The sequence below is a fragment of the Alligator sinensis genome, unplaced genomic scaffold, assembly GCF_000455745.1.
Source record: "Alligator sinensis unplaced genomic scaffold, ASM45574v1 scaffold707_1, whole genome shotgun sequence".
Lineage (NCBI taxonomy): Eukaryota > Metazoa > Chordata > Crocodylia > Alligatoridae > Alligator > Alligator sinensis.
The window spans coordinates 1,486,939-1,497,267 of record NW_005842065.1 but is presented as its reverse complement, the minus strand read 5'-3'; the positions used below and the strand labels follow the sequence as shown (position 1 = coordinate 1,497,267).

General features: G+C 60.2%; 1 protein-coding gene across 2 annotated transcripts; it reads left to right on the top strand.

Annotated features, from left to right (window-relative positions):
• The first annotated feature begins 85 nt into the window (after positions 1 to 85).
• On the top strand, positions 86 to 10,323 carry NACC1 (nucleus accumbens associated 1). Of its 2 annotated transcripts, XM_006023407.3 has the most exons (5): positions 93 to 4,158; positions 5,292 to 5,468; positions 5,958 to 6,063; positions 6,539 to 6,636; positions 7,318 to 10,323. In XM_006023407.3, exons 1-5 carry the CDS (start codon positions 3,237 to 3,239, stop codon positions 7,578 to 7,580), a joined length of 1,566 nt encoding a protein of 521 aa, XP_006023469.1. In that variant the 5' UTR covers positions 93 to 3,236; the 3' UTR covers positions 7,581 to 10,323. The 2 variants fall into 2 exon arrangements, with proteins under 2 accessions (XP_006023470.1, XP_006023469.1); XM_006023408.3 differs by lacking the exons at positions 6,539 to 6,636; positions 7,318 to 10,323 and adding an exon at positions 6,255 to 6,500 and having other exon boundaries at positions 86 to 4,158.
• Positions 10,324 to 10,329: the final 6 nt, after the last annotated feature.

Sequence of the window (10,329 nt, the reverse complement as noted above, 5' to 3'; positions counted from 1 at the left end):
CTGGGGGCGGGGCCTGGCCCCGGCTGCCCCCCTCACTGGGGACCCTGCCTCCCCTTCCAAAGACTGGGGGGAGGGGGCTGTCCCCCTGTACCCACCAGGCTGCCCCCCTGCTAAGAGCCTTTTCCCCCTAAGAGAGCCCTGCCCCCAATAAACAGGCTGGGGGGGCCAGCTCCTTCCCCCAGAAATAGGGGGATCCCTTCGAGCCTGGGGGAGCTGTCTCAGCTGGACTCACCCCTGCTTTTGACCCCCCCAGAAACAGAGGAACCCCCCCCAGTCTGGGGAGGTGGGGGTAGGCTGCTGTGCCTCTCCCCAGTCTTTTGGGGGTGGAGGATGAAAAAGAGGAGGGGGAGGCATGCCCCAGGGAACCCTGCAGAGGAGCTTTTCCTTGGGTGGGGAGAGGAGCAACCTGAGATTCCAGTGGGGGGGGGTCATCTGATTTGCAGAAATCAGGGTGTGTATCGCTAATCCCCCCCTCCCCACTGTGTGTAGGGGAGGTCTGGGGGGTTGGGATCAGGGTAGTCTGGGGGCAGAGGAGTCTGGCAAAGTGGGGGGATCTTGGGGGTCTGGGCTGGGGGTCAGAGGGCACCGCAAGTGAAGGCGTCTTGGAGGTCTGGGCCAGGGGGGTCCTGGAGTCTGGGAAAGGGGGGTAGGTGGGTCTGGGTCAGGGGGACCTGGGGGTAGGAGAGTCTGAGACAGAGGGATCTAGGGGTACCTGGGGCAGGGGGGTCTGGAGCAGAGGGCCTGGCCCTGTTACTATCTGCTCTGGCTGCGACTGGGTTGGTTAGGGTCTCACGACTGCCCCCCCCACCCCATGAGGCTGGAGGAGCAACAGCCATGGAAGTGTGAGCAGCTCCCTGGTGTTTTCTGCAAGTGGCTTATTTCGGTTTCACTTTCAGCATGGGCTGCCCTGGGGGCTGCAGGGCTGATTCCCCTCTGGGGGGATGCCTGGGGGTGGAGAAGCTGAGCTGGTGGCTGTGCTGGGAGTGGGGCCAGGGAGCTATCTGCCTCATCCCAGACCAGAGGGCCAGAGCCCTGCCCTTCCCCAGGGCAGCAGGGACCTGGGAGACATGGGGAGGGGGGCACAACAGTGGTGGGAGGACCCCCAAAGAGGGAAACTGAGGCATGGGTGGGGGAAGGGGGGAGCACAGCCAGGGCTGGGGTCAGAGCTGGGGTCTCCAGTCACATCTCTGTGGGGGAGGAGCCTAGAGATTCCTCAGAGTCCCCCCGGGTGCTACCATAAAGCACCTAATGATGTGCAGCACCAAGCACAGCAGGGATCTGATTTCAGGACTGGGGTCCCTGATTGCTACCATTATGCACTAATGTGCAACTCCAAACACAGTGGAGTCCTCTTAGGTGCTACTCTAATCTACCTGATAAGGTGTAGCTCCAAGCACAGTGGGGTCCCCACATAATGCACCTTGTAATACAGCTCTGAGTGCAAGGGGAGACAGGTTCTCCCTGAGTGTTACCATAATATACCTAATAATAGGGAGCATGGAGTTTAGCAGGGGCCTGCCTGACATAGACCTGGGACCCCAGTATGCTACCATAATACACCTAATAGTATACAGCACACTGGGACCCAAGCTTATTGCTGGAGCTCCCCCCACCCCCTGAAGTGTTACCATAATGCATCTAATAATAACGTATAGCACTGAGTGCAGTGGTGGGTAGTGGGAGGAGGGAAGGATTTGTCCTGCCATAGGCAGTAGAAGGATTACAGGAGCAGCCAGAGCCCCACCTGGGACCCAGGGTCCCACAGCAGATCCACGCCTGCCACATGGTAGCATCCCCTTAGAAAGAGGGGAAACTGAGGCATGACAAGGGTAAGGGACCTAGCTGAAGCCTGGTGGCTAGTTGGTGGCAGGGTTGGACGTGGAACCGAGGTGTACAGGGTGCTAAGTAGAGGCCGTGCTGCTTTCTCTGAGCAGTGGGGGTTGGGGGAGGGGTCTGGGCCTGGGCCCGGTTGGTCTGGTTGGTTAGTGGTTCAGGTGCTGCTCCCGCCCCCCGCCCCCATGGTGTCTCACTCCTTAAGATATTGCCAGCTTGGGGGGGGCTCTCCCTCCTTCTCAGCCTCCCCAGCACACAACTAGGTCACTGCAGTTGGCTGCTCTGTGCCTCCCTCCCTGCCTCCCTCCTGTTTCTCCTGGCATGCCCCCCTTCCCCGCCCCAGCCCGGGTTTCTCCCCCTCCCTGCCTCGGTTTCACCATCCTGCTGGGCCCCTGGGGCTTTGCCCCATGGTAGATGCAGCCTTAGACCCCATTAGTATGTTGTGTGTGCTGGAGAGGAGGGGTGGGGGAGAAGCCGCTAGGAGCTCAGGATTGGGTCCAGCCTGATGGTAGGCACAAGGCAGGGCAGGCCTGCAGCTCGGGCATGTGTAGGGCTGTATGGCCTGGGCTGAGGCTTCTCTGTTTGTCTCTCCCCCTCCTCCCCCACGGCTGTATCTGTTTTCCCTGCCCATCCATCTGTCTGTTCGTCCCTCCATCATCGTGCTTACCCTGCCTTTCTCCCTGCCTGTTCACCCATCTGGCCACACCTCTGCCCCTTCCCGTCCCGTCCCCTCCCCCCCGCCCCCAACTGTCGTGTCTAACCACCCTGCCTGTCTGTCTGTCTGTCCAACCACCCACCTATCATTATGCCTACCCAACTCTCTGTCTGTCCATCCATCTTGTCCATCCATCCATCTGTCCACCTACCCAACTGTCTGTCTCTTCATCTGTATGTTCATCCATACCACGTCCACCTGGCTGTCCATCTGCCCTTCCGCCATCATGCTGACCCAACTTTCTGTCTGTCCATCTGTCCGTCCACCCATCATCATGCGTACCCAACTGTCCCTCCATCCCCTCACCCACCAACATGCCTACCCAACTGTCTGTTTGTCTGCCTATTCCTCCATCTGTCCATCTGTCTGTCTATTCACCCATTGTCATGTCTGTCCATCTGCCCATCCACCCACCTACCCACTGTCATGCCTACATGACTCACTGTCCATCTGGCCATCTTTCTGTCCATCTATCCATCTACCATCACACCTGCATGACTGTCCATCTGTCCATCCACCCACCCCGGTCTGGCATCACGCCTACACAACTATCCATCCATCCATCCACCCCCTTCTCCCCACACTGTCCTGCCCACCCTGTTGCCCTGCCCACCCCCTCATCTGTGCTTCCAGCTGCTGCCCCACCACCACTACCCCCTGACCCCTGCCCAGGCCCCCGGCACCGACGATGGCCCAGACGCTGCAGATGGAGATCCCCAACTTCGGGAACAGCATCCTGGAGTGCCTGAATGAGCAGCGCCTGCAGGGCCTTTACTGCGATGTGTCAGTGGTGGTGAAAGGCCATGCCTTCAAGGCTCACCGCGCTGTCCTGGCTGCCAGCAGCTCCTACTTCCGGGACCTTTTCAACAGCAGCAAGAGTGCCGTAGTGGAGCTGCCAGCCGCCGTCCAGCCCCAGTCCTTCCAGCAGATCCTCAGCTTCTGCTACACAGGCCGCCTCAGCATGAATGTGGGTGACCAGTTCCTGCTCATGTACACAGCTGGCTTCCTCCAGATCCAGGAGATCATGGAGAAGGGGACTGAGTTCTTCCTCAAGGTCAGCTCACCCAGCTGCGACTCCCAGGGCTTGCACCCTGAAGAGGCGCCCTCCTCAGAGCCCCAGAGCCCCGTGGCCCAGAATTCGGCCTGGCCTTCCTGCAGCACCCCCCTGCCCCTGGTATCCCGGGTCAAGACGGAGCAGCAGGATTCCGACTCGGTGCAGTGCACCTTCGTGGTTAAGCGGCTGTGGGACAGCAGCCAGAAGGAGGGCAGCGGCGGCGGTGGAGGAGGAGGAGGAGGGGGCAATGGCAGTCGCAAAATGGCCAAGTTCTCAGCACCGGACACGGGCAGCGGGCGCCAGCCCCCAGCTCAGGCTCAGCCCCAGCCTCAGCCCCAGGCTCCAGCTCCGGGGGCTCCCGTGGGTGCTGGGCCCAGCGCAGCGGCTGACCAGACCAGCCCCGGCACATCAAGCGCCTACACGAGCGACAGCCCTGGCTCCTTCCACAATGAGGAGGATGAGGAGGAGGATGGTGCCGAGGAAGGCTCTGATGAGCAGTACCGCCAAATCTGCAATATGTACACCATGTACAGCATGATGAACGTGGGCCAGGCGGGTGAGAGCTCCCTTCTGCCTCCCTGGGGGTGGGTTGAAGGGGTCGGTTGCCCCTGGTGGAGTGGCTTGGGCACTGGGCAGGGCCTTTGATGTCCAATGCAGCCCTGGCTTGGAGGTGGGGGGAGTGGCCCTTTGGCCTTGGGGTGTACCTTGGGGACTGGGAGGGGTCTTTGTTGTCCAATGGAGCCTTAGCTTGCAGGTGGGAGGAGTCTTCGCTGTGGGAGGGGCTGGGGCTGTCCCTGGGGGGCGGGGCTTGGGAGATGGGTGAGGCCTTCTATTCCAAATAGACTCCTGCCTTGGGGTGGGAGGAGACTTCCCTGATGGAGGGCACTGGTGCCCTGCCCCTGAGGGTGTGACTTGGGGACTGGGCTGGGCTTTCAGTACCCATTAAAACCTTGGCTTGGGGGTAGGAGGAGTCTTCCTTGGAGGGTGTGGCCTCATTTGGGGAATGGGCTTGAGGTGAGAGCCCCTGGGGGTGGGGCTTGGGAAATGGGTGGGGCCTTCAGTGTCCAATAGAGCTGGACACTGCCTGGTGCCCTGCCTCCCTGGGGGTGTGGTTTAGGGACCTGGCAGGGGCCCACTGGGCCTTCAGTGGCCACCTTGGCGGGGGGCTTTCAATGCCCTGCCTGCTCAAAGCCCCTTGGGGGAAAGGCTTGGAGAGTGTGAGGGGCTGCATTGCTCCGCCCCATCCAGGGGCAGGGCACAGGAGGAAGAGGCAAAGCTTGGTCTCCAGCTGTTGAGGGTGGAGGGGGCCCTGCTGCTTGCCTAATTCTCTGGCTGCAGTGAGGCAAGTTTGCTGGGTCTTAGCTGCATCCTGGGGGAGGACAGATGGGCTGGGGCCCTGAGGCAGCCCCACCTCGCCCTGTCTGGGGGGAGGGGGGGGGTGAGGCAGGGGCATATCTGTGGGCTCCAGGCCCCTCTTCTTCCCTCCTGCCCCCCCCGGCTTGGGGTAGAACCCAGGTACCCAGGATCACAAGTCCTGCTGTTCTATTGCCTTGGATGCCACTTCTTCCTAGAGCTGGGGGAGAACACAGGTCTCCAGGCTCCCAGCCCCCATTCCCCTCCCACAGCTGTAGAGAACCCAGGAATCTGGGCTCCCAGCGCCCCCTGTTTACCCTGCTGTCCCTCCCCCAGCGGCGGAGAAGGTGGAGGCACTGCCTGACCAAGTGGCCTCAGAATCACGGAACCGGATGCGGGTACGGCAGGACCTGGCGTCGCTGCCGGCTGAGCTCATCAACCAGATTGGTAACCGCTGCCACCCCAAGCTCTACGATGAGGGGGACCCAGCCGAGAAGCTGGAGCTTGTCACTGGTATGTGTGCCCTGGCCCTAGTTCGAGTCTTGCCCCCTCTGCTCCCTGCCTCAGTTTCCCCATCCCTTCAGGGGTTGTCTGCACAGCACCTAGTTCAAGGTGTGGGGGTGGGGCATCATGATCATGTGGCTCCTGTTCTGGGCTGGGGAGGTGCTGGGGGCCAGGCCCTGGTTCTTATTTGTCCCGCCCCCTCAGCTCCCTGACTACGTTTCCTATTCCCACCTATCAGCGGTTGTCCACACAGTGCCTGGTCCAAGAGGCTGGGCTTGGTGGGGAACCGTCATCATGTGACTCCTGTTTGGGGCTCAGGGGCGAGGGAGGGCCTGGGAGCCAGGACTCCTGGATTTGTTTCTCAACTGGGGGTCCATATTGGTCAGGGTAGATCCCAAGGAATTGTGGGGAAGGTGTGGGGGGTAGATCCTGATTTAAGGGGGCATCTGGGCAGAGGGGGATGCTGATGGCTCTTCCCCCCCCCCCTCCCCCCATCAGGCACGAACGTCTACATTACGCGGGCGCAGCTGATGAACTGTCACGTCAGTGCTGGGACGCGGCACAAAGTGCTTCTCAGGCGACTGCTTGCATCCTTCTTCGACCGGTATATCCGAGGGGCTGGGGTGGGGAGCCCAGATGCCTGGGTTCTCTCTGGGAGGGGAGGGGAGTGGAGGCTAGAGGCCTGGAGACCTGGGTTTTGTCCTGGCTGAGGGGAGTGGGGGTTGGCAGCCAGGATTCCTGGGTTTTTTTCCTTACTGTGGTAGGAGAGCCTGCACACCTGGGTTCTCTCTTCAGCTCTAGGATCAAGCCGGGGAGCTGGAGGACAGGACTCCTTGGTTCCCCTTCCCAGCTTCCACATAGTTCATGGAGGCATCGGCTTGTTTCTCTGCTCCCCCGCTGACTGCCAAGGCCTTTCTGCCTCTGTGCCCGTTTCCCCACTCACCCACAATCAAAGGGAGGGAGCTGGGACTCCTGAGTCTTGCTCTGCCTAGCAACCATGGGAGGGCAACAGGGTGTGGGGGAGCCCTGTTTGCTTTCCCTCACTTCCCCCTTCTCCACCCTCCCCTCCTCCTGGGTAGGAACACACTGGCTAACAGCTGTGGAACTGGCATCCGCTCCTCCACCAATGACCCCAGCCGGAAGCCACTGGACAGCCGGGTCCTGCACGCTGTGAAGTGTGAGTGCTGGGTGGTGTGGGGAGGAGAGAGTATGGGATTGGGCCTGGATCAGAACCCACGTGGCACCTGCTCTCTTTGCCAAGCAGGGGACTCGGCTTTGGGGGCCTGAGGAGACCCAGATTCAGATTCTGCCCCATGGCGGGGAAAGGGATGGGGCAGCTCTGAGCTGCCAGTTCCTGGGGTCATGTCCCGCCCCCGTGGGTCCCCTGGGATGATGTGATACCCACCCCCCAAGTCACATGACACCCCTGGGGTCATGCATCTTCCTGCCATCCTTGGTCCCTGGGGTCTTGTAACCCCTGTCTTGGGATCCTGGTGGTCACATGGCCCCTGGTTCTCTTGGGTCCCTGGGGTCATGTGACCCTTCTGGGTCCCTAGGGTCACTTGATCTCCTGCCCTCCGTGGTCCCTGGGGTCATGTGACCCCTCTGTAGGGTCTCTGGTGTCATGTAACCTCTGGGTCCTTGAGGTCACATGACCCCTTCTCCGTGGGTCCCCGGGATCACTTGACCTCCTGTCCTTTTCGGACTTGGTGTCATGTGCCCCCCCTTTCCTGGGTTGCTGGGGTGGTGTGATGCCCCTGCCCTCGTTTGGAGGGGCTCGAGGGGGCTGAGAGAGCGGTGGATTCCAGCACTCACCCCCTTTCCCCCCTCCCCCCCACCCTTTTCTCAATTCCTGCAGTTTACTGCCAGAACTTCGCACCCAACTTCAAGGAAAGCGAGATGAACGCCATTGCAGCCGACATGTGCACCAATGCCCGGCGTGTCGTGCGCAAGAGCTGGATCCCCAAGCTCAAGCTGCTCATGGCCGAGGGTGACACCTACACCACCTTCATCAATGACACGGGCAAGATGGAACCCGACATTGTGGGCATGGAGCACAGCTTTGAGGGCGCTGGCCATGAGGCTGACCCTGCAGGGCCCTCTGCCGAGGGGCTGCCCTAGCCCTGCCCCTGGCCTTGGCCCTGCCCCTTTAACCTTTTCCGTTCACCCCTCCTGAATTTAATTTCTTAGGCCCCTCCCCCTTTCAGATCTTGATTTTAATTCTCCCCCTTCCCTGGTTTGCCCCATGCCGGGTGGCAGGGTGGCAAGGGGGCTGCTGTGGGGGTGTGGAAAAGTGTGCCGTCTCTTTAAAAAGTAGCATCCGGGGGCGGGGGTGGGGGGGGGTTTGTTCTGGTGCATTGTGAAGGATGGGGGGGCACCCCCTCCTCTGTCTTAGGAGTTGACTCCCCTCCTGCCCCTTCCCCTGGGTTCTAGTCTGTGTGAAGCTGGAGGAGCGGGTGCTGCCCTGTATCAGCGGCATGGAAACGCCCCCCCATGAGTCCCTTAACACTACACTCCAGGTGCCAGGCTGCCCCTGGGTGGTGGGGGGCAACATCCCAGCTACTCTGGGGTGGAGGGTAACCCACCCTGGCTGCCCCTTTGGGGGGGCAGAACTTGCCCTGCCCCCCACTTGGGCTTATACATGGGGTCTTCCCCCCACCCCCTGCAGAAGCTGTTCCCTCCCACCCATGGCTCCTCTCCCCAGCTGACACTGCTCCACTAACTCACCCCATATGGCTAGGGGAGGTGGGAGTTGGGGTGGAAGATGTCCTGATGCCTGGGGGATATCCAGTGCTGAGTGCAAAGGGCTGTGGGGGCATTAGGGGAGCATGGGCCCCCCGTGTTGGGGGGGTGGGTGGGGATATGATTTAATGGGAGGAGGAGGGCAGCAACTTGCTAGGTCTTGACTCATCTCCATGTTATGTCCTGGCCTGGGAGCCCGGACTCCTGGGTTCTCCTGGCCCTGGGAAGGGTATGTGATTCAAGCTGATGGGGGAGCCTAGGAGCCCAAGCTCCTGGGTTCTATTTCCAGCTCTGAGAGTGAGTGTGCAGCCTAGTGGTTAGTGGTGCGGGGTGGTAAAAGATCTCCCACTGCCCCCTGCCTGCTGCCTCCCCTTCTCCCTGTGCACCCTCCTCCAGGGAAGCTGTTGTGTTTTTCTTGTGGCTATTCTGATGTTGGGTGTTGTCAAGCATGGGGCAGGCAGGGTATTGTTCTTCCCCCCAGGCATGGTGTCCGTCACCCATTCCCCTCTCCCCACCCCCAGGCAAGGAGCCTGCAGATTTGGGACTGAAATGGAGAGGTAAAGGCCCAACCTCCCTGCCCCCCACAGAGCTCTGGGACTGAGAGCCTGGACTCCTGGGTTCTAGCTGCTGGATGTGAATGTGGTTCAGGCTGATTTGGGAGGGGGGGTAGCTGGGAGCCTGGACACTTGGGTTTTCCTCCCAGCCCAGGGAGAGAGCCTAGTTCAAGCTGGCAGGGGGAGCTGAGAGCCAGGACACCTGGGTTCTGTTCCCATCTCTGACAGCAAAGGCAGGAGCAGGAAAGACCTCTTGGTAGGAGGATTGGGGCGCTTTTTTTTTTTTTTTTTCAACTGTTTTGGGATTTTTAATTAATTTTTGCCTGATTCTGTTGTTTTTCTTTCAAGCAAAGATGCTGGTGAGGGAGGGGGAGCCCAGCTTTGAAGAGGGCCTGAGATGGGATCCAGCTTCCTGCTGGCCCCCATGGTGATCAGTGCAGGATGGGGGCATTGGGTTCCCCACTACTGGCTGCCCAGGAAGGTGGGGGTCAGAGGGGTTGAGACGGGTGCAGGGGAGGGGTCTGAGTTCAAATCCCACCTCCACTGGGAATTGTATCTGCCAAAGGAATTACATCTTCCGCCCCACGCTCTAATTTCCTATCCCTCCTCTGCAAAGTGGGGACAGAACCCAGGTTCCCAGCCCCCCCTGCTCTACTACCCCTGCTCCTACTCTTTACAATTCTTTAGAGTACAGCCAGCTTTCCTGGGCTTATTTAGTCTGGAGAAGAGTAGACTGAGGGGGATTTAACAGGAGCCTTCAACTACTTGAAGGGTAGAGTATGGAGCTGGACTGTTCTCAGTGATGATAGATGACAGAACAAGGAGCAATGGTCCCAAGTTGCAGCAAGGGAAGTTTAGGTTGGATATTAGGAAAGCGCTCTCATGAGGAGGGTAGTAAAGCACTGGGAAAGGTTACCTGGAGGGGTGGTAGGGTCTCCATCCTTGGAGGTTTTTAAGACCCAGCTACACAAAGCCTTGGCTGGGATGATCTAGTTGGGGATGGTCCTGCTTTGAGCAGGGGGTTGGACTAGATTGAGGTCCCTTCCAACCCTCATTTTCTATGATACTTCCCTTCCAGGGCAGGGATTGAACCCAGGTGTCCAGGCTCTCAGTCTTCCCTTCTCTGCTCCCCACTCAGCCCCCAATCCTCTCCCAGTACTAGGCAGAGAACCCAAGGTGTCCATGCTCCCTTGGGCCTTCCCTGCACCCAGGTCTCCTGACTTTTGGTCAAGTGCCTTACCCGCTCTGTGGGAGCTGCCCTTGATAGTGGCTGCCTGGGGGGCAGGGAACAAGGGAATGACTCCCGGCATGGGGCTAGGGGGTGACACTAGCTGGCCCTGGGGGGAGGAGTTGGGGTGGGGGGGTGCTGAGGCAGCATCGGCCCTGGTTCTAGACTGGGAGGGATTTCACAGGGCAGGACCTGCCTGCTCAGGAGCACCCCAGTTAACTGTCCTGGAGTGATGCCGTATTGGAGGAGGCAGGGCTCTGGCCTGAAAGAGGTGGGGCTGTGGCTTGGGGGCAGGGCTTCAGATTAGCATCACAGCAGACTCCAGCCCACCTGCCCCCCCCCACCC

Excerpts from the sequence above, each read along its gene's own strand:
- NACC1 (XM_006023407.3), top strand. The coding sequence starts at position 3,237 with ATGGCCCAGACGCTGCAGATGGAGATCCCCAACTTCGGGAACAGCATC. Across the intron at positions 4,159-5,291 it reads GATGAACGTGGGCCAGGCGG|CGGCGGAGAAGGTGGAGGCA; the intron begins GTGAGAGCTCCC and ends TCCCTCCCCCAG. Across the intron at positions 6,637-7,317 it reads GGTCCTGCACGCTGTGAAGT|TTTACTGCCAGAACTTCGCA; the intron begins GTGAGTGCTGGG and ends CAATTCCTGCAG.